This window comes from Phyllostomus hastatus, unplaced genomic scaffold (genome assembly GCF_019186645.2).
Source record: "Phyllostomus hastatus isolate PE091 unplaced genomic scaffold, TTU_PhHast_1.1 phas_scaffold_46, whole genome shotgun sequence".
Taxonomy (NCBI): domain Eukaryota; kingdom Metazoa; phylum Chordata; class Mammalia; order Chiroptera; family Phyllostomidae; genus Phyllostomus; species Phyllostomus hastatus.
In genome coordinates, this window is record NW_025334032.1 from 43,492,513 (window position 1) to 43,515,398 (window position 22,886).

General features: G+C 47.2%; 1 protein-coding gene across 5 annotated transcripts; it reads left to right on the forward strand.

Moving 5' to 3' along the window:
• The first annotated feature begins 1,437 nt into the window (after nucleotides 1–1,437).
• LOC123807809 (zinc finger protein 705A-like) lies at nucleotides 1,438–16,456 on the forward strand. 5 transcript variants are annotated; one of them, XM_045821918.1, is made up of 8 exons: nucleotides 1,438–1,522; nucleotides 3,554–3,711; nucleotides 5,341–5,602; nucleotides 11,244–11,330; nucleotides 12,958–13,084; nucleotides 13,756–13,851; nucleotides 14,345–14,427; nucleotides 14,885–16,456. In XM_045821918.1, exons 4-8 carry the CDS (start codon nucleotides 11,319–11,321, stop codon nucleotides 15,527–15,529), a joined length of 963 nt encoding a protein of 320 aa, XP_045677874.1. In that variant the 5' UTR covers nucleotides 1,438–1,522; nucleotides 3,554–3,711; nucleotides 5,341–5,602; nucleotides 11,244–11,318; the 3' UTR covers nucleotides 15,530–16,456. The 5 variants fall into 5 exon arrangements, with proteins under 5 accessions (XP_045677874.1, XP_045677875.1, XP_045677873.1 ...); XM_045821919.1 differs by lacking the exon at nucleotides 1,438–1,522 and adding an exon at nucleotides 1,538–1,680; XM_045821917.1 differs by lacking the exon at nucleotides 1,438–1,522 and adding an exon at nucleotides 1,791–1,932.
• Nucleotides 16,457–22,886: the final 6,430 nt, after the last annotated feature.

The following is a 22,886-nucleotide window of genomic DNA, read 5'->3' on the forward strand; positions in this document are numbered from 1 at the left end:
GACAGAGCAACCTATTTGGAAGTTTATTGCAGTGACAGAGGCTCGGTGAGGCTCCAAACTGTCCAGAGAGAAGGGAGGGAAAATGTTTGCAGTGAAAAGTGTAGGGGAGCGATGACGAACAAGGTAGGTGGGCATTCCCACAAACTGGACTATTCACATTGTTTTTTATGGTTACCCTGCTTAAGAGAATGTTATCTTCCAGAATTTACATCTGTTTAAGTGCAAATATTTGTTAAAAACTAACTTAAAACCTGGAGAAATTTGTATTCATATTAGACACGAGAAAACCAGAAGGATTCTTCTTTAGTAATAATTGTTAAGAAATTTCTGCATGAATCGCTGAGATTTAGTCTTGCTGAATTTCCTTTAGCTTGAACTTCAGAATTTACAAAAAAAAATTTCATGCAGTTTTTCACATTAAAATTTATTAAGGGTATAAACGAGGCAACTGAAATTTGAAAATCCAGTTTTACATTGCTTTTAAGTGTTCATGAGAAAGTAGATATTCCACTTACATGCATCTAGATATTAAAAAATTGACTTTTAATAAAAGCCAAGTTTTAAAGTAAAAAAATCTACCTGTCTCCAAAGGAGCCCACTTCTTACAAGCTTCATTATCCACTTGGGACATGAAACATTCAGAAAAACAAAACATAGATTAATATATCTCATCGTTCAAATTAAAAATACTCTTTCAGACAAGTGGGAGTGAAGATAAGGAAAACTGAAATTACAATATATGTAGAAAATAACGACTTGTGCACGTTTCAGGATGTCATCTACATTTGCCTTAAAGGGGTATTTGAGTTTATAAGCCCCCAGAAATGTGAACTATAACAAATTAGATGTAAACAAGGAGAAAGAAACACATACATACACATGTACACCTGCACAGTCGTACACACGGGAAGTACAATTAGCCCGCCACATCCGTGGCCAAGCTGGGCCCTTTGGTCCCTGCCACTGGGAGAATAAAACGGAAACCAACTCCGGTGGTTGCCACTGTGAAATTCCACATCTCACACAGGTGAGTTTGGAGTTCGTGCTGGTTCCCAACGAACAAGGAAAAGGAGAAAAAGTGGGAATGTGCGTCTCGGCACGTGGTGCGCATCCAAAGGCAGCCACCCGCTCCAGCAGGGCGTGCTCCCAAGAAGGGTTTCAACTTAAACCGCTTTCCGGTCGTTGGCACGGAAACACCTCCGCATTCGGCACACGTGCCTGCACAACCCAAAGTTTTTACTTTAAAACAAGCGAATCACTGAACGTGAAGCAGCGTGGTTGCAGCTGGACCTCAAGACACCCACCACACTCCGGAAGGAAACCCGGAGACTGGGGTTCTGCAGCCGGAAGTGCAAGCCCGGAAACGCGAGCGGGCGGGGCGGAGGGCGGAGGCCCCGCCCACCACGAACCCCTCCTCCTGGTGCTGTCCTGCCTCCCGGCCGGGCAGGCCCCTCCGCTTGGGCTCCCAGTTTCCTGCGGACCCGGAAGCAGATTGCTTAGACCGTGGGTCCCGTTGCCTGGAGTGAGTTTTAGTATTTCTGGCTCCCACTCGCGTGTCTATGCCTCGGCCCGCGACCACACCGCGGGCCAGGGTCCCGGGGACCTTGCGGAGCCCGCGTCCGCCGGCCCCAATGCGGGGGGAGCCCCGCCTCGTGAGCGGCCTCCGCGCTGCCGGTCCAGGTCCGCGTCAGTTTCGGGTAAAATCGCCCTGCGGCCGGACCCGCCCCCTCCCCGTATCCCGCGCCGGGCAGGATCGCCGCGCATGCCCCCTGAGTCCCTTGCCGCTCCAGGCGCCGTCCCGGGACTCTCCGGGTTCCCGAGTCCCCAAGCCCCTCCTACTGGCCGAGCCCGTCAGGCTGAGTTCACACGCCCGCGTCCCACCTGCCAGCCCCGGGGCGGGGGCGTCCTCACCCCAGTCCCGGGAAAGTGGAGGTGAGGTGGGCGATGGGGCAGACCCGGAGAGACAGGGAGTCAGGGACAGTGGGGAAGAAGAGGACTGCGAAGGACACAGTGGTCGTGAAAGACAGTAGCCTGGGCAGAAAGCAGAGCAGCAGGGAGGTGGAAGCAGGCCGACCGGGAGGAGAGGTTTTGACTGACAGCCGCAGGGGGGGCCAAAGACGGGGAGATCCCATGCTCAGAAGAGTCCGGTTCTTAATTTCCAATTTATATTCCCTTTTATCCGTTTTGTGTCCGGCTCAGATTATGAGGTCTCATTGGCTTTCCATCCGTTATTATGCATACTGAAGACACTCTTGGGTGCTTAGTAAATAATTTTACACTATTTCAGTGTGTCCTTGATAAGGATATTGGTGATATTAACAGTCAAAACCGAGTTTAACCGATTAGTTCAGCATTCAACATATTTCTCCTCTTATGTGACCTTTTAACTCTCTGGACTGTGCACTAAAGTTCCCGACGAGGCATCTGTTCCCTTTGCCCTGTGCCTGAAAACGATGGAGGATGCACTGGGCTGTGCCTCGGAGCCGCGCCGGTGTTTGCCGGCGCCACCGATGACGTCTGCTCACGCTCACAATTTTGACCGTTTCTGTGATGCTCTGGGAAAGGGGAGGCAAGTACTTGAGATCGCGGGGTGAGGCCGTGAGAGAGAAGTGGCTCCTGCTCAGTGGTGGGGCACGTGACCGGTGATTTTTCCGGGTGGGTAGAGAAGGGCAGACCCTGGCGCTCTCCCACCCAGGCCTGTCACTCCGGTGAGGACAGCGCTGCCCCCGTCCCTGGCCTGTCCTGCTGGCCATGCCTGCCCCACAGTCACAGGCCCCTTGCTAGGGGTGCGTGTGTCACCACGTGTCTCCCAGTGAGGGGGCGCTGACTCTGTGAAGGGAGCTTGGAGAAAGCCGAAGAGTGGAGGTCCAGCGGGTAGGAGGGAGGTAGGGAAGCTCAAGGGCAGGAGAGAAGGTGTTTGTTACAGACTTGGCCTTCCTGAAGTCCTTGCAGGGCCGAAATGAAAAGAGTGGTTTTTGTCGAGCTGCTCTTCCAGCGAGGATATCTGTGAAATGCTTAACGTCTCATCTGAGATACCGTGAACGAGCCACCAGTTGTGGCAAAGAGCTGGTTTACGTGCATGTATGTAGTGAGCCACAGAAGCGCCATCAGACCATGTGGACGCCCCGTTAGCAGCACATAATGGAAACAGGTGTGACCGGGGCCAGCAGAAGCTCTCGGTGACCTCCCGTGTTCTGTCAAAAGGCTGGGTGACATACGACACATCAGACTTAATGTAAAAAATCTCCTCCTGCCTGGATTTTGTTTAAGGGCTATCTAGTTTTCAAAGTGACTTATCATTTGTTGTCTGTAAGTATTGCTTATTGCAAAGAGGATGTTCTAGAATAAGTAATCATTGGACTTTCCTGCGTAGGCCACACTCATGCCACCGCAACTACCTTCTTTTGTCTGTGAAGATTTTCAGTACATTTTTACTCAGATGTGTTCATTGTTCCAAAATGCTGAAATACAAATAAGTAAAAAAATGATAGGATGTAAAAACTTACTGCTCCTGCTTGGTTCATTTGGGTGTTTCTGTGTATGTGTCTTCCAGGGAATCTGGCCTCCAGGAAGGTGGCCAGACCGAAGGACCATGTGCTGCCCACCAGCCCCCCATGGACCCACCTGTTCCGAAGGTTAAGGCCGCAGCCTGTCACGGCCCTGACTGGCTTGCCGCACTTTCTGCCTCGTGTTGCCCTCCACCACCTTCAGGTACACACTCGGGCTTCTTGCTTCTCAGTCTGGGCTGTTGGTGGGAGGTAGGTGCTTATGTCATTTATTGCAATCCTTAGTATCAATATAATATAAATGTTTAATGTAAAATATAATATAAATGCTTAAAACAAAGTGAATAACATTTTAGCTTTGTTCCATTGGAACTTTTACATAATATGTTCAAATATTACTTTTCATTGTGTACATTTAAAAAAATATAGTCCAGGCTTAGTTAAAAGAAAGATTCTCCCCTTAACTTTCAGTTGGCATATCATGTCTCTGGTGGTTGTCTGTGATCTGGTCTTTTTATTGAATTAAGTCATAAAATTACTTTTGTTATATCATTTCCTTTGTTTTTACCAGTAATGTGGATTTTATAATTGTTTGTCTTCCACAGTTTCTTGATAATCCTTCCGTTGTTTTTACTGACTCCTTTTCTCTGTTGCTACTTTAAAGCCTGTGATCCCTGTAAGTGAGAGATTGTTTTTCAGGCATTCTCTGTTTTCCTTTCTTATATTTGCCAATGTGATCTCTTTCCTCAAATGGTTTTCCTTTTACTTCTGGGGGTTTTGAAGCTCTGCCAAATCATTTTCCTTCTCTTCTAACTCTTTGACTTTCACTTTTGTAACTCTGCTCTGAAGTTCTACTAATCGAGGTTTTTAATAATTTGTAAGCCATCTATTGCTGAAATTACTGGATAATTTTTTTAGAGAGAGAGGAAGGGAGGGAGAAAGAGAGGGAGAGAAACATCAGTGTGTGGTTGCCTCTCACATGGCCCCCACTGGGGACCTCGCCTGCAACCCAGGCCTGTGCCCTAGACAGGGAATCGAACTGGCGACTCTTTGGTTCGCAGCCCGTGCTCAGTCCACTGAGCCACACCAGCCAGGGCTATTGGATAATTTCTAAATGAAGTGCTTCAAGGCAAAGGATTCCTTGGATATTAATATGCAGTTACTTTTTACCTCTGCCTCTTTTATACTTTGCCTTTTTAATGGTTGCTGCATTTTTTCCAAGTAAATTTTATTGAGTTAAGTTCTCCTTAAATTACAGGAATCCATGGTGATAGTTTGGAAAGAAATCTGTGTTGGTGCTGTGCCGTAGCAGGAACTCTTCCTGGCTCTACGTAATCACTGTTTGACACAGGACATTTGGAGAGTCTGAGGAGCCTGGCTGGGGCTCCCCACAATCTAAGAGAGACCAGCTCCTGAGGGGCTGCTTTGTGCGAGGGATCTCACCCCACCACTGGGAAGCACGTAGGAAGCACAGTCATGCCTGGGTGCGTTCTTCCCGTGCTCGGGGAGAACGCTCTGCTGTTTCAGGATGTAGGGCTTCCCTGGGTATCCCTGTATTTCATTAGAAGAAAAAGTCTAAAGGTAAAAAAATATATATTAGACATTTCAATCTAAATTTGCCTTGAAATCAAAACCCAGCCTAATCTCATGGCCAGTGCCTTGTTAGTCTTCCTCGATTCTCCTTCCCTGCCCTTGAACTCTCTTGTATTCTCTGGGCAACTCAGATCCACAGCTGTACTTAGGGATTGTGCTCTGGGCATGGTGGACTGTCCTGGGGACTGGCTGCCTTTTCCCGGTGACCAGGTCCTTGCCTTCATCGGGGCTTTTCTTTCAGGCAGGACTGAAAGCTCTGTCCTCTCTGCCACGTGACCCACAGTGGGAGATAAAGGGAGCAGCGTCCAGAGTCCAGCTGTCACCCCCAGACACTGCAGCCACTCTCCAGCACCTGAGAAGGCAAAGGGTTTGAATTCTTCCTCGCCGCACATGCGGGCAGCGGGCAGAGAGCAGAGCCTGGGGACTGCCTCGACACCGCCTGCTCCTGTGATGCTGAAGGCACTCTCCCCACTGCGCAGTACAGGGGAGACTCCAGTTTCCAGGTATGGACCGGTATCTGGGGAGAGGGGTGTCTTCACTATTCCGGGAACAGATGCTTCAGAGCTCAGGACAGAGGCAGGAGTTCGAGAGGTGTAGGGCACAGGGCCCAGTCAAGCACCCTGAAAGGGAAAATGCTGGCATAGAGCACAGGGCACAGTTGGAGCAGGGCATCGAATCCCCTTCTGGGCTGTGACCGTGGACAGCAGGGGTCGGAGGTGGAACCTTGGGCTCCCCTTGGTTTTGGAGATGAATGTCAATTTTCCTCCTCCGCGGAGTTGGTAAACTTTGGAAGATGCTCACTGAACATGCGGAACCATGGAGATGTGTGCCTGGCACCTTGCAGTGTGTGAGTGGACTGTTACTTGGGGAGACCTTCCGGGACTCCCTGGGGGGCACGTGGGCTGGCAGCTCTCACGCAGAAGCCACCCTAGGCTTTTTCAGAGGGTGTGTGTACGGTGGTTCAGGCAGGTCAGACAGTGTCCAAGGCCCTGCACATCAGCCAGTCCACTTCCTGATTCGGATTGAAACCAGTTCATTTCAGTTCCTTAATTTTCCGAATGTTTGGCTGCTGCAGGGAGAGGCCCCTGTTATAAGATGTCTCTTCTACAGGATGCACGGGAGTGGGGTTCCAGGCCTAGAGGGGAGAGGCCGCCAGGTCTGAGGCTTGGACGGTTCTGAAGTCTCTCCAGCTTTCGCTGAGGAGGTAGACAAGCCGATGTAGGTTATTACGGCAGGGACCCATAGTGTTCCAAGCTTGAGTGCTTTACACTCATCATTAACCCATTTTTACCCCCTCTGAGCAATGCCCTGGAGGAGTGGGGACCGTCTCCCCACTGTGCGTCAGCAGTACGTGGGGAAGCCAGGCAGGGGCCCCGGCGGGGTGAGTTCACAGCCTGAGTCCTTGAGCTCTGAGCCGCCCAGGTCCGGGAAAAGCTGGCTCACCATTCTTTTGGCCTTAGGACGCTAGTACCCGTGGTAATGATGACGGTGAAAATTTTAGAAAAATCAAATGCTGGTACTTAAATGCATATTGCATGATTTTTCTTCAAAAAGAATTTGTTTTTATATCTCTGTATCTCCATATATCTTAAGACTGTGTCCTTAGCCTTCCAAGTGTTTAACATTTTCAAAAACAGTTAAAGTGCATGCTGTTTACAGGAGAATCAATAGTGAGGCTAAGTCATTAATTCTAGGAAAGCCTAATATTTTGAAACTCACAGGGTGTTAAAGTCCTTAATCGTTACATTAGCTAAATCTGACCAGAAGAGACCTACAGTAAATTGTTTTTCTATTTCTTGGTGGTAAAATATGCACACTCTAGATACCCCAAAAATATGTACCTTGAATATATATTTTCAACACAAGCGTTTCTGCTATGTGGAGTCACCCCGACACTCACAGTCTGAAGGATGCCAGTAGATCACAGGTCCTCTGAAAGCTGCAGAACAGGAGAGGTCATTTGCTCTAGCTTCTCCGCAGTCCTGCCCATGAACCAAAGTGCAAGAAATACTGGGTGGGTCTTCTGGGAAGAGGTGAAGGTTATTTCTGAGACTTTTAGAAGGATGGGTAATTAAGGACATAATCTGTTGGTGAAACAATAGACAAATAGCTCACTGAAACACAACAGGGAGCCCAGAAATATACCCACACAAATATGTTCTTTCTGTGGATATATTTTCTATCTCACGCAGAAACAAAAACAATACAATGAAGAAAAGAAACTATTCAATAAGGGAAGGATAACAGTTGAAAATCACATACAAAAAAAGAGACTCTGGACCCAGATCTTATATTCTTTTCAAAAATTAACTGAATATTTATTATGGGCCTAAATATAAACCACAAAACTATAAAGCTACTATAAGGGAACACAGGGGGGAAATCTAGGTGACTCTGGGTTGACATGGCTTTTTAGATTAGATCAATACCAAAGGTATGAGCCATGAAAGAAAGAATTGATAAGCTGAACTTGAATAAAACGAAAAACTTCTGCTCTGTGAAAAACACTGTCAGAAAGTGAGAAGACGAGCCATAAGCTGGAAGAAAATATTGGCAGAACATTTTTGATAAAGGACTGTTACTCATAATATATAAAATACTCTTAGAAGTCAACAACATGATAATGAACAACCCCATAAAAACGGACAATCTGAACAGACACCTCACCAACGAAGATACGCACTTGGGAAGTAAGCACATGAAAAGATGCTCAACATCGTGTGTCATTGGGGAAATGCAAATTAAAACAAAAATGAGATGCGCCTCCTCGCCTGGTAGAACATTTAGAGTCTGAGACCCCCAGACACCGGTGAGGAGCAGCAGCTGCGCTCTTTCACGGCTGGCAGGACGGCGGACTGGCACGGCCACTCTGGAAGGCAGTTTAGAGGCATTCACAAGATTAAGCACACTCTTACGGTATGGCCCAGCAACATGCTTCTTGGCATTTATCCAAATGAATTGGAAAACATATGTCCGCACGGAAACCTGCACATGAATGTTGTATAGCAGCTTTATTCGCGATTGCCAACATTTGGAAGCAACCATGGTGTCCTTCAGCCGGTAAAGAGATGTCCGCACAACAGAAGATTAGTCAGCAGTAAGAAGAAATAAGCCATCAAGCCACGAAGGTACACAAAGGAACTTTAAATGCATGTTACTAAGTAAAAGAGCCAGTCTGAAATGGCCGCTCACTGTGTGATTCCAACTATATGATATTCTGGAAAAGTGAAAACTATGAATAAGATAAAAAAAAAAAAGGTCAGTGGTTGCCAAGGGTTCTGGGGCAGTGAAACTACTGTGTACCATACCAGGAGACACATGTCGTTATACATTTTTCAAAACCCATACAATTGACAACGCCAACAGTGAATCCTGCTCTGAACTCTGCACCTTGTACATCGGGCGGGAGTCTGTGTGTCTGGATTAGGGTGGAAATGAAGGCTGATAACAGTGCCCGTGCAGAGACTATGGCAATGTGTTCGTTGGGGCGCAAGGTCGTGCAGAATACTCTGATGTGTGGTGGAGCCATTAGGTCTGCTTGGAGACCAGAGGAGGAGCAATGTTTCTGTTGGAGGGACAGAGGGGTTGTCCTTCTATTTGGAGGGGAGAGGTGTTGTCCTGAGGAATACTTCATTTTCAGTGTCAGTTTGTGAGCAAAGATGATGTTCAGTAATGACATCCAGACAAGAAATTTCACTTAGCAGCAGAAGAAATTGGAGCAATTACATCCATGCCTGAGCCTGCCAGGACACTGTAAAAACCAAACCAGGGAGTGCAGAGACATTCCAGTAGCCCCAAGGACCTCTCTGCAGGGGGCCTGGGAGGAGGGCTGGTGAGAGAGGAGGCTGAAGACAGTGAGGAGACCAAGGCGTCCGATGAGGCTAAGGAAAAGTTAGTTCCGAAAAGGAGTTAAGGATTAACTCCCCTTTGTCCCCAAGTGAAGACTCAGTTATTGGGAGGTAATTGGCCACATCAACAATATGTATTTATAAAATAATCACTGGTGGTCTTTACAAGTCATAGGTAACAGGGTGGGACTTCTGATTATTAATATCAAAGTGATATTCAGGGAAAACCTAGGTGTCCTCTGTAATTCTTTTTTTAAAAAGTTTATTGAGGTGACATTGGTCACAATTCTCTGATACATCATCTGTACACTGTATGGTGTGTTCACCCCAAGTCAGGCCCCTTTCCATCACCATTCATCCCCCCCTGCACCCTCTTCCACCTCTCCCCGTCCCTTTCCCTCTGGAAATCGTCATGCTGTGGTCTGTGTGTGTGAGTTGTCTTTTTCTTTCTTTTTTCCTATTGTTTTTTTAAGATTGTTTATTTATTTATTTTTAGACAGAGAGGGAGAGAAACACAATGTGTGGTTGCCTCTCACACACCCCCTACTGGGGACCTGGCCCACAACCCAGGCATGTGCCCTGATTGAGAATCGAACCAGCAACCCTTTGATTCTCAAGCTGGCACTCAATCCGCTGAGCCACACCAGCCAGGGCTGGGTTTTTTTTTTTTTTTGCCTTAATCCCTTCACCTTATTCACCCAGTTCCCCAACCCCTCTCACCCCCAACAGCTGTCATTCTGTCCTCTCTATGACTCTGTTGTGATTGCTTTCTTTTTGTCGGTTAGATTCCACATATAAGTGAAATCATAGCATATTTGTCTTTCTCTAACTGCTTATTTCATTCAGAGTGATGCTGTCCAGATCCATCCATATGGTATGTAATGCTTAAGGAATTTGAGCTCAGGAGCCAGGCAAAGCAAATTTAAAATGATTGATGTGTCATTTTCTAGCTCTGAAATTTTGTTTTAGTGCTGAAGTCTTTTGAACTATTTCTGTTTATGGCATTTGTTAAATTGGTAAATAAACTATAATCAGCAGGTTTGCTGTGAGGATTAAATAAGCAAATGTATGTCAATATCTAAGCACAGAGTCACACTGGATACAAATTTATCTCTGTTTTTGTTTTCTGGACCTCGGGTACAAATGGGTGAATTAATCCTACTGTTGTTTGTCACATATTATCATCATTTTTCCATGAAATGCATCTGATTGTTATTGGTATTTTAGGGGAGAATTTACAGTTTATAAAAGCTTTTTCTGTGTGTGTCTCTCACACGTATTTCTGTGTGCTACATACATACGCACATAAATATACATTTGTGTGTGCAATGAAGTGCAGGGATCTGCAGCTACTGAAGGTTAATATAGAATAGGACTCCCAGGATTTCGGGTAGTACCTTATGAAAACGTGAGATGGGTCAACTAGAGTCTCAGCCATTCCTTATTGTCTAGACACCCTTGACCTAGAAGACTGAGGCGGTACATGACAGCAACTCTGTGACTCACGTATGTTCCCCTGCTCCTTTCGGATGCTGGGAGTGGAAGGACCTAACTGGGGTATGGGTATCTTTGATCTTGCCAAATGAAATAAAACACTGAGTGGATGAACTCCATCATAAAGTAGGTTCTTAGTTGCTTGGTATCCAGGCCCATGGGGAACTGAAGAGCAGGAAGGGGTAAGGGTCCAAAGGGGTCCATAGTGGTTGGAGAACCCCTGCTGGTGCCAAAGGCAAGAATAATGGCATCTGGGAAATTCCACGGTGTTCACCTGCAGGTGGAAACCAAAGCGTACATGTGGAGTGAGTCGGGGATTGCTGTGCTTGGAAATCAGGGAGGGAACTGAATGAGTCTGGATGCCATTGCCCAGTTATCATACCAAACTCAATACTACCCATATTCTTTTTTAAAATTTGATTTAATTCCATTTTTTCATCACCATTTATCCCCCTATACCCTCTCCCACCTCCACCCACCTCCCTCACCCCACACTCATCATACTGTTGTTCGTGCTCAGGACTTCTTTCTCTTGTTTCTTTTTTGCTTAGTCCCTCCATCCCCCAGCAACCCTCCATAGGTTTCTGTATTTCTGTGTGTTTTATTATCAGCTGTTGTCACAGCCTTCCTTCTCTTGGCCCAGGGGAAGGAGGAGAGTCCCTCATGCGTTCCTCATAGAGCACACTGCATGTTTGTTGGTTAGTGGGGTAGTCGCAGCCAGGTAAACACTGGGGCTTTGTGATGGGTGGGACTGGAAGTCAGCACAACACTGGGGTCTTATGGCTTCTCTCTCTGTCCCCAGCTTTGCCTGCGTAGTGCGTGGACTGTCTGCGAGTGAGAACCCAGAGAAGGACACCTGGCAGCTGGCTTGGTGACCATGCAGCCCCTGGTGAGTAGGGGATGCCACCTTCTGTTTCGCTCACAGCGCCGCTGGCAGCAGAGGGCAGCTTTCTCCTGCCAGCACCAGTGCTCTCAGCACCAGGGGGCACTCAGAGACCGGAGCCCCTGGAGCTTTCCCCAGCACTCTGAGGAGGTTGTGGTGGGTAGGAGTGCCTTGGGTACTGGCGGTCTTCCTAGCATCGAACTATTTTACTCCAGCCAGTTGTGTATTTATAGAAGAGCCTAGAGAAGTTTCTTTTTGCCATTCAACCCATGGCCTCCTTGGGAAATAATGCACCCATTAGTCATGCTCTGGGCCACCATGCTTCGAGGGCGTGGCGAGCAGAGGGGAGCAAGGAGCAGAGCGTTGCTGTCCAGTAGGGAGGCTGAGGTTCCCTCAGGGGAGGCCGGCCACTCGGTGTCACGGGTCCTGGGTGAGGGCTGCGCCAGGTGGGAGGCCGGGGAGAGCATGCAGAATCATTCGCTTATTTTTTTCCAATTTTAAGTGTAAGGATCTGATAGAATATACGTGCACTTTTGGAAACGTCTTCGAAAGATAACTAAAATTCTCATTATCATTCTTGTCCCCAGTCACACGTTTGCCTTTTGTAATTAACCTTTTTTCCTATTCGGTACCTGGAATTCATGTACAGGGAGTATTATTTCTGTAATTGTGGCTGCACGTGCAGGACAGGGAGTGGAGCAGAGTAAAACTTAAGACCCTGGGGAAGTTTTTGAAGACGTAGACAGGCCGGGACCAATCAAGAGGCTTCCTGTGTCCTTGAGCATGGAGACAAGGTCAGGCCACAAAGGAGGCAGACAGTGATAACTGCTGTTTGGGGTCCCTGAGAAGTCGAGCATGGGGGTCTCATCCCACAGGGCAGTCAGCCAGGACTCTCCTTCAGCACAGCCTCTAGAGGGCCCTGGCCTGTGCTGCTGAGCCACCCACCTCTCGTTTGCTGCGCCCCCACCCTGAGCCCTGTGGAGCTGAGTGAGACTGCGCCTGTGGGTGCCGAGCTCTGAATGAGCTTCCCCATCCTGCTGAGTGCTGGGGACCATGGCAGGGGCCTCGGGCACTTGGGTGGGTGACAGGCTGATGGCTTGTATTTAATACACGTTTACTTAGGGAGGATGAACTTCCCATGTTAGTCCACTGATCTTCCCACACTCATGAGTTATTAAACCCTTTCAGGGACGAGGAGACTGGGGTTCATCTAGAGGAATGATGGAACCAGAGTTACAGTTTAAAGTTGGCAGTGATATGTCAGAAAAGTTATTTGACATTAATCTGGAAGAGAGTTTTAGTTATGAATTTTAGAGGGCAATTATTATGATCATGTATCTGGAAGTTATAATGATCAGTTTGGGAAAATTTGAAGGTTATATTACACTGTACTTGGTTTGCTGTTCCCTTTTAATAAAAGTTCGTTGATTCAGACCACGTGTATCTCCATGATATGTCTGAAAGGCAGGTGCCAGCCCAGCACTGAGAATGAAGTGACGGGAACCCACACTCAGCTGGATCTTTCTGGGCACCCAGCTCCTCGGCCCCTACCTCAGTGTTGTCACCTCACCCTCCTGCTTTGGACATTGGCAGGGACTGTTCTGTCTAAGTCGGAATGTCCATGGTGTTCTAGGAATCAGTGACGTTTGAAGACGTGGCTGTAGACTTCACCCAGGAAGAGTGGGCCCTGCTGGACACATCCCAGAGGAAGCTCTTCAGAGACGTGATGCTGGAGAACATCAGCCACCTGGTCTCCCTGGGTGCGTCTTGCATGTTTGTGTATGAACAGGTGGGAGGGTACTCGGTCACTCACCACGCACTCAGTCACAGGTGTCTAGAGCAGCTTCCACTTCCCACTCCGCTCTCTGCCCTGGTTCTCCCACAGACCTTGCAAGTCGTCTCTTCTCATTGACTTAGGTCCAGTTCGTCCTCCCACTGGGATGCAGTCTTGACGGCAGTGTGACATCTCTCGTCCTACTCCGTCTCTAACACTCAGAACAGAGCTGGAAAAGCAACGAGTATTTGTGAACACATGTTTTCTAAATAATTATTCTGTCTAGTCACTCTGCTGAGGCTTGAGAGCAGAGTAGTAAGAATAACAGGACTTGACTGTTCTGGTGGGGCTTCTGTGTATCGGCATTGGTGTGGATGTAGTGTTCTGCCCCCTTTGGAGACATCTGATTCGTCCACTGTGGAAGAGAGAGGGCTTCTGCACTCCGTCCCTGAATGTGGGTGTGGACATCCACAGCCATGGCCTGGATTTCTTCCTGGGCTGCTGAGGGGCCATCACTGTTTTCTCTGTTCAAGGTGGCATTGCCTGAGGTGACCTTCAAGGTTCTTATTCTTCCTCAGTCACCTGGCCTGGCCTTGATGATAGTGCACTTTTATTGGCACAGATCTCAAAATCCATGCACCCTTTCTCCCTGAGCAGGGTATCAGCACCGCCCATCAGATGTGACTTTCCAGCTGGAGCACGGTGAAGAGCTGTGGCGGGAAGGGCCTAGATTTCTCCCAGGCCAGGGTGCAGGTGAGCAGCAGGGGTCGGTGTGCTGGATGAGCAGGTGCCTGCTCAGTGACTGAGTGCATCCTGGAACATCACGGGAAGGTGTGGGGAAGTGAGTGATATTTTCCAAATGTAGATGGAGGACAACAAAGCCACATTCTTCAGACGTTGTATTATTTCATGCATTATCAATCAGAACTCGTGTCCTCCTGCCATTGGCTTTAGGGAAAAGGATTTTCACATGCTTATTGAAGTTAAACTTTCACATAATGACACTTGCCTTGATCCTCCCTCTGAGAGGTTCCCTCTCTTTACTTACCCAGCAGCTCATCTCTGTTTTACTTGTCTCATATATCAGTCCCAAAAATCTTCACTAATCATCAGTACCCCAGAATGTGTTCATTTCTGCTTTCTGTTCCCCATCAAAATGCAAAGTTTTGAGACATACTGTCATGGACCTGGTGCTTTTCAACATTTTCATTCCCCTAATGCCATTCTATTTCTTTTAATTTTTTAGGCAGGGAAAGTGCCATTAAAAAACAAGAGACTATAGCCACACAACGTAGCAGTGGAAAGGACACGTGGACTGTCGTGCCCCTGGTGAGTGTTACAAGCGCAGCCCAGTCACCCAGGCTAAAGGCCTGGCAATGGGATGTCTGTAATGAGTGTAGCAGCCAGATTTACATTAATTTGGGATTGAGCTTCTTTGGAGAAAAATATTTTAGGTAGTTTGAATTTAGTGAAAACCTAAACCTAAGCACAAAACTGTCACCTGAGAGCTTAGTAAAAAGACAAGTGCATGAGTGTTGCTTGTATGCCTAGGCTTTGAAACATACTGAATTTTTTCACCATCTGTTAGCTCTGTGGCTGGGATGCTGCAGAACAGGAAATCTTTGTAAGTGGAGGAGAGTAACACAGCATGTGTATGCAAGTAACATTGGAAAGATTTTAATTGGATACTGTCACAGAAAGATTAGTTTAGTACTCAGATGTAGAGAAGTGCATGTGTGAACGTCTGTGGAAAATCATTAACATTCTTTCATCTCCTCCCCCAAAGCAGAAATCTCATACTCTTGAGGACCCCAGTGAATATAAGGACTTGGGAGATTTCACTCACAGCTCCACAGTGACTCAACACTTGTTAAATCACATGGAAAAGAAACCCTGCATCAGCAAACAGTGTCAAAGCTCCCTCAGTGAGCAGTCCTGCCTTAACCCACATAAGCAAACGCACACCAGGGGTAAATCGTATGAGTGCCATCTCTGTGGGAAAGCCTTCAGCAACTGCTCTAGCCTCCGGCGGCATGAGATGACTCACACTGGAGAGAAGCCATACGAGTGCCACCTCTGTGGGAATGCCTTTATCCAGAGCTCTGACCTTCGGAAACACAGTCTCACACACACTGGGGAGAAACCGTACGAATGTCACCTCTGTGGGAAAGCCTTCAGTCAGTCCTCGAACCTAAGACAGCACGAGAGGACACACACTGGAGAACAGCCATATGAGTGCACTCAGTGTGGGAAAGCCTTCAGTAAATGCTCTGCCCTTCGACGGCACGAGAGAACCCACACTGGTGAGAAGCCGTATGGATGCCATCTGTGTGGGAAGGCCTTCAGTCAGTGCTCTGCCCTTAGGCGGCACGAAGGAACCCACAGTGGGGAGATCATGAATGCCTTCAGCAAATATTCGGACCTGAGATGACATGGGTTTGCCAGGGCCATGAATGTGGAACATCAGTCATAGCTTCAATGTTTCAACACCCTTGAGGGCTCATGCATTGCAGAAACCCTGTCTGTAGTCCGGGTGGAAGATCCTGCAGGTGCCCCTTCTCGCCTGACACCTGCGAATACGTGTGGGGGAGAATCCAGTTGCATGGCATCTCTGCGGCCGAACCTTCAGCCAGTGGTGTGACCACGGAGGCCATAGGAGAGCTCACACTGGAAATATAAGGAATGCAGAAGTCTTCAGCAACAGCTTTAAATTTGACACTACAGAACCCACACAGGAGAGAACTCCTCAGTCTGTAACCAATGTGGGGATACTTTTATTTATAATCTGGTTTAACAACATGAGCAAACCTCACTTGGGAGGACCTTTAGATCTGTAGTAACTATAAACAGATACCCAGCCAAGCCCCAGACATGGTGCGCACAGGAAGACTCTGATGCAGTGACCTCCGAAACGGTGTGTGCGGCGCAGTCCTCTCGAGGAATACCAGTCATCTATCCTTGAGCAGCAATTTGGTAGAAACTTGTGAGGACTCAGGCTGCACTTGGTGTCATGAAGAAGGAATGTCTTCAGTGGCCACTCATTCACAGTCGCCATTACAGTCCTCAAGCTGAGAAGGAGCTGTCCTAAAAGCAGAGTAGACAGGCCTTCAGCTTGACTGAACTCCAGACAACTCAGTCTAGTGAAAAAATAAACCCTCTAAGAGCTCCTCTTAGCCTACTATTTATCAGATAACTCAGAATTTTGAGAAAAATAATTATTCATGGGGAAGTTTGGTATCTGGATGCAAAAGAGAGTGATCTGGAAATATTAAATGCCAACTTTTGTAAGATATTAGAATCAAATTTTCAATAGATTATTGCTTGTAAATATTAAACAACAAACTCTGCCACTTTAAAACCTATGCTGATGAAGCTGTAGTTCCCTTATGCAGTTGCAAATGTGGGTTCGAGCCCACACCCCCTGGCATGTGCCTGTCTCTCTGAGACTTGCCTTCTTCTCACAGCTCACAATCAACAGCCATCTCCAACTGTGCCCTGGTGGTGACGCCAGGGACCTTCATCTGACCTGGCAGCATGAGGCCCAGGGAGATGGGCTCCTTTCAGAGCTGCAGCCACCCCAGGGGCCCGATTGGTAGGCAGCTGTCTCCTCTTCCCAACAGCAGCTCCTGCCTCCCTGAGCATTGCAGCAGACGTTGTGGGGGCATAGGGGACACCACCTTTTCGCAGATGCTAGTTGACACAATGGTGGGCTAAGAATATTTGTTTAATAATCACCTAGTTGGAATAGATTGTCTAAATTCTCGTCACGTAGTATTTTCATTACTGTGCTCTGTCATCTACCTGTGTCTTCATGTCGCATGGAAACCAGGTTCTCTACCCCTGGCATGTTCCATTACCTCACACACATTTACACACAGACAGAACCTCCCAAATAAGAGTGGGTCCACAAGTCCTTGAACAATTTCCTCCACAAGTCATGTGTGAGACTGGGAGATTCTTAAATTTAAATATGTAAGAAGTTGATTGATATCTAGATCTGTCTCTAAAACTAGTTCTGGTGTGGCCAACCCACAGAGAAAGGCTTCACGTGAGTTTTCCTAAACCATCACTCAGTGGCCTCCTGTCCTGGCACCCAGAGCCCAGCCACAGGTCTGTGACTGTAAGCCTGAAATACAGCAAGGAGGGCCTCACCCATTCCCCATCTTTTCCATGTGGGGAGGCAACCTCTTGGTGATGAATATTATGACTACCTTTGAAACCCCAATCTATTATTCCATTTATTAGTTCCTGAAGATGAATAACATGCATGTGGGCGAGCTCTGAAAAGCATATAGATGTCTGTACTGATTCCCTCTATATTGAATGGAGAAAACGTTCTTAGGGACTTTCACTTTTCTTTTTGCTGTTTTTTTATTGTTTAAGTACAGTTGTCTGCATTTCCCCCTACCACTCCCTCCCTCCTTGACTTTGTCCATATGTCCTTTATAACTCTTCCTGAAAACCTTCCACCCTTTCTCCCCCTCCCAGCTCCCCTCTGGTTACTGTCAGTTTGTTCTTAAATTCAATGTCTCTGGTTCTATTTTCTTGATTGTTTGTTTTGTTGTTTAGGATCCTGTTAAAGGTGAGATCATATGGTATTTGCCTTTTACTGTCCAGTTTATTTCACTCAGCATAATGCTCTCCAGTTCCATCCATGCTGTTGCAAAGGGTAGGAGCTCCTTCTTTCTCTCTGCTGCATAGAATTCCATCGTGTCAATGTACCACAGTTTTTTGATCCACTCATTCACTGATGGGCACATAGGTTGCTTCCAACACTTGGCTATTATAAATTGAGCTGCTGTGAACATCGGGGTGCACAGGTTCTTTTGGATTGGTGTTTCAGGGTTCTTAGGATATAGTCCCAGCAGTGGAATTGCAGGGTCAAAAAGCAGTTCCATTTTTAGTTTTCTGAGGAAATTCCATACTGTTTTTGACAGTGGCTGCCCCCATCTCCATCCCCACCAACAGTGCACTAGGGTTCCCTTTTCTCCACAACCTCTCCAACACTTGTTTGTTGTTTTGTATGATGGCCACTCTCACTAGTGTGAAGTAGTATCTCATTATGGTTTTAATTTGCATCTCTCTGATGGCTAGTGATGCTGAGCATCTTTTCATATTTCTCTGGGCCCTCTGTATGTCCTTCTCGGAGAAGTGTCTGTTCAGGTCTTTTGCCCATTTTTAATTGGGTTGTTTGTCTTCCTAGAGTGCAGTCATGTGAGTTCTTTATATATTTCAGAGATCAAACCATTGTCCGAGGTATCATTAACAAATATGTTTTCCTATATAGTTGGTTGTCTTTGCATTTTAATGCTGTTTTCCTTAGCCATGCAGAAGCTTTTTATTTTGATGAGATCCCATGTGATTATTTTTACCTTTATGTCCCTTGTTTTAGGGGAAAATAGTGGGATACAAACTCAATATTTGGAAATAAAAGGCATTTTTGTATACCAACAATAAAATATCAAAAACAAATAAAAAAATCACACTTGATATAGCAACAAGAAATAAAGTACCTAGTAATAAACCTAACTAAGGAGGTAAAAAACCTGTACTCAGAAAACTACACAACACTGAAGAAATAAATTAAGGAAGACACAAACAAATGGAAGCATGTACCATGTTCCTGGAATGGAAGAATTAACATCATCAAAATGTCCATACTACCCAAAGCAATTTATAGATTCAACACAATCCCTATTAAAGTACCAAAGACATATTTCACAAATATAGAAGAAACATTTCAAAAAGTTATATGGAACCATAAACAATCCCAAATAGCCACAGCAATTTTGAGGAAGAAGAACAAAGCAGGAGAGATCACAATACCTGATATCACACAGTATTACAAGGCCACTGGAATCAAAACAGCTTGGTACTGGCATAAGAAAACACATAGACCAATAGAATAGAACAAAGAGCCCAGAAATGAACCTGAGTCTCTATGGTTAATTAATGTTTGACAAAGTGGGCAGAAGCATAAAATAGAGTAAAAGTAGCCTCCTCAACAGATGCTGTTGGAAGATCTGGACAGCTACATGCAAAAAAATGAAACTTGATCACCAACTTACACCATACACAAAAATGAATTCAAGGTGGATAAAAGACATAAGTCATGGCACCATGGAAGTCCTGGAGGAGAAAATAGTCAGGAAAATCTCAGATACTCCACGTAGCAACATTTTCACCAATATGTCCCCTAGAGCAAAGGATTTTCACATTTTAAAAATCATTTTAACCAAAGTGTTAGGAATCTAATAAGATTAAGGTGAAAACAAAGTTACATGTCTTCCTGGAGCACCATGGCAGAGCCCCAGGTGTTAGAGCAGCTCTGATGACAGTCACGAGTGGTCATGCCTGGACTTGGAAAGAAAAGCCACTAAGAGGGTCTTGAAAGAACTAACCTATGCTAAAACATCTGGTATGAAGACAGAAGTGGCTTTAAATAAGAATTACAATATTGACAGTAATTAATTAAAACACTAACTTTAGGTTATAATAAAATATTCCCATGATAAAGTTCAATTTCATTACTATTTACATAATCTGTGCTTATACTAGTACTACTGAGTTACGCACTAATCATTAAAAATATACTTTATTAATATGGAAATCATTATTAAAAGTAATACATTAGTCACATGAAACTATGAAGTACTACTGATATATTCTGCTTTACATTACAAATATCAGGTTAGAGTTTGATAAAATATATCATCACTGAAATGGTGTCTAGAGTTCTAGTTATTTTTTTGTCAAAAGGACTATCTCTGCATTTCATAATTTAAGCATGTGAAAGAATGTGTCAGCCCTAAAGTACTACCTAAAACAATGTTTATAATGACATATACTGCATTAAAAAACGCCAATAATGTGTTAAAAGAAGGATATGATTAAAACTCTTTGGGGGCCTGGAAAGCAATAAAACAGTCCTCTAGTGTTAATTGAGGCTCAGTGAGTGGCATTTGCACACATATGCTGACACATGTGTCTTCCATTTGATACCCACAATCACCCTGCCTTTATGGGCCGTGTGCACATTTAACAAGTGATGAGCACTAGGTTCAGGAAGCTTAGCTTATGACAAAATCGCACGGCTAGAAATTGAGACCTAGAGTTTAAACTTAGCTCTGCCTGTCCTGAATGGCAGATAACTAAACATTCTTGTCTTAAGAGATAAACACCAGAACCAGGCTTTACCTCCATATGTCACCTGTCAGGTCTGCGACCAGAGATCACCCCTTCACCACCTCCCTCCTCTTGGCCTGTCCACAAAGTCACTCCGCATGCCCAGTTCTCCTATTGCTGTGCAAGGAACCTACTGTTCATTGACCCTAGTTCCGAAATCAGCCCCTGCCTCTCTGAACACCCTCCCGAGCCGGGGTCTCAACACCCTTCCAACCCTGAAATCTAGCATGCTTTCGGCTGGACTTGAACATCCCTCTGGCCAGGACCCAACCCGTTTCTGCACCTGGGATGAACTTTTCTCCCAACCCTGGGCTAGAACACCCTCCTGATTGGCACACCACCCTCCCAACCCCGAGGTGGAGACCTCCCAGTCCAGGCTTCAGACACCCACCCTCCCGGCCATCTGTCCACACAGGGTCCTCCTGCAGAAAGCCCGTCAGAAACACCCTGGATCCACACCATGCTAGGATTTATCACGTCTACTGGAATCAACCCAATAAGTGATTCCTTCTGTAAACCAAGTCTGGTGAGAATGCTGGATGACAAACTGAAAAAAGACGGCCCGAGGGACACTCCAGAACAAGAAAGTCTTTCTCGACAGTGAAGGAAAATACCCGTGAGGAACCGGGCAGAGTCAACTCTCCACCCCCGGCCACCATGGGCACCCGCACAGGTGGGCGTCTGCTCTTCTAAACAGTTCCCACCCCAGGGCGGTGGCTGTATGTCAGCGTCCGCAGGTATTTGACCCCCAGTGCTGTTCCGGATGACCTTGTCTATACTAATGATTTATCTGCGCCCCCGGTGACCCTGGTTTAAGCCCTGGCATGCTAGCCCCGCACTTCAAGTTCCCCTGGCAGGGGCTCAGAACCAGCTTGGATTTCCCGCTACGGCCAGGGGTACGCCTGTGCACCTGCCCGCAGCGGCTGCGGCTGCGCTCTTCCCCGCCGTGGACTCGACTCACCGTGAGCCACCGTGCGGCGAACCAGGTGCGCTGCTCTACTCTCCAGATCACTCCTCCAGGTCCGGGTACCCGGATCCTGTCTGAACTATACGTCCCTTCTACCGCGTACATTTTTGGGTGAAACCCATTTATATTGTCCTCGACTACACTGAAAACTTCACAGCTGAGAGGCTCACCGTTTTTATAAAACGAATTCTGTCCTCTACTTTCTATTGTGAAAGAGATTGTAATATATAAGCGTTAGGGCCATCGGCTGGATGAGTGGTGACAGGAACACACTTACAGTGTCCGCATGGAGGGATTCATGTTCCCCTTCCTCAATGTGTCTTCATAGGCGCAATACCAGCACCTGACCCTACACACGACCAGGTGGCCAGTGCAAGAGATGGCGGGAAGGGTCAATTGCCAACCAATGGGAGCAGGGGCCGAGCGAGCAGGTGCCAGTGCGTCCCCTTGCATCCACGGGAACAGATTGTGACAGGCAGGGACAGGGCGCTCCCCGTGTCCACCTGGGGACCATTTACGCAGGGCCGGCGGGGACTGAAGTGGCAAAGCAAAGTGCAAATCTGGTCGTTCTGAAAGGACAAATCGCCGGCTCCTACCCGGTGCATTTCCCTGTTCAGTCGCGTAGAGAGACCGCGAGGATTGCCGGCGGGAACGGGGACAGGCAGGGTCTGTGCGGAGGGCAGAAGCGCTGCTGGTCCGCAGACACCCGGGTTCGATTGGCACCCGGGAGGGAAGGAGCAGGTGAAAGCCACAGGGCCCTGAGGAGCGGCGGGCTTGGTGCCCTTGGACTCTGTCCTTAGCCCGCCCCTCCATGTCTGATCTCACAGGCCTACTGTGGTCCACCCGCATTGCAGAAGCAGACAGCGCGCAAAAGCTGGGGACTTGTTTTTCTTACTACACCTGCGGGGTCCTCGCTGGAAGCAGGTGGGACTCCCACGACCACACCCTGATAAAGCCGGAAGGAGTAAGGATTGCACCTCCCTAGGGGACCTGCCTTCTCCTGGGGGGTTCTGCTAAAGTGGTGGGGATTCCCACCTTCCTGCAAGGGATTATGCTAATGTGGGGGTGATCGCGCTGTGCTCTCACGGGACTTGCAGACCACATAAAAGTCCAGGAGTACGGGACCCTCCAGCCTTCTCCTGTCAGCTGCTGGAGGGTGCGTCGCGTCTGGAGGACCTGCTCCAACACTTCAGGTCTGGGAATCCAGTGGTGGAGAAGCGTCTCGCACACTTCAGGTGGGTTTCCTTTCATTCTGGCCCTTGGCCTGTCCCTCCAAGAAATGGGACACTAGCAACTACGTATTGTGGGGCTTGAGGGAGTGGGGTAAGTGTTCTTCATTTGCACAGTAACTGGGCAAAATGGAGGACAAAAGGCATCTTCTCAATGCTAATGGTTACTCCAAGCGTGAATATGAAAGGTAGTGGAGCCAGCAGTGTGCTCTGTGGGAGCTGGGCGTGAGCCGTTATGGAAACCGGGTGTCGCAGGCCATAACTGACTAGTTTGGACATAGTCCCGACACATTAGCGTGGGCTGGTGTAGCTCAGAGGATTGTGCACGGGCTGTGAACTAAAGGGTCCCTAGTTCAATTCCCAGTCAGGGCTCATGCCTGGGTGGCAGGCGATGTCCCCAGTAGGAG

Coding starts and splice junctions, on each gene's coding strand:
- LOC123807809 (XM_045821918.1), top strand. Junction 13,085..13,755: donor CAGCCACCTGGTCTCCCTGG/GTGCGTCTTGCA, acceptor CTCCCTGAGCAG/GGTATCAGCACCGCCCATCA. Junction 14,428..14,884: donor CGTGGACTGTCGTGCCCCTG/GTGAGTGTTACA, acceptor CCTCCCCCAAAG/CAGAAATCTCATACTCTTGA.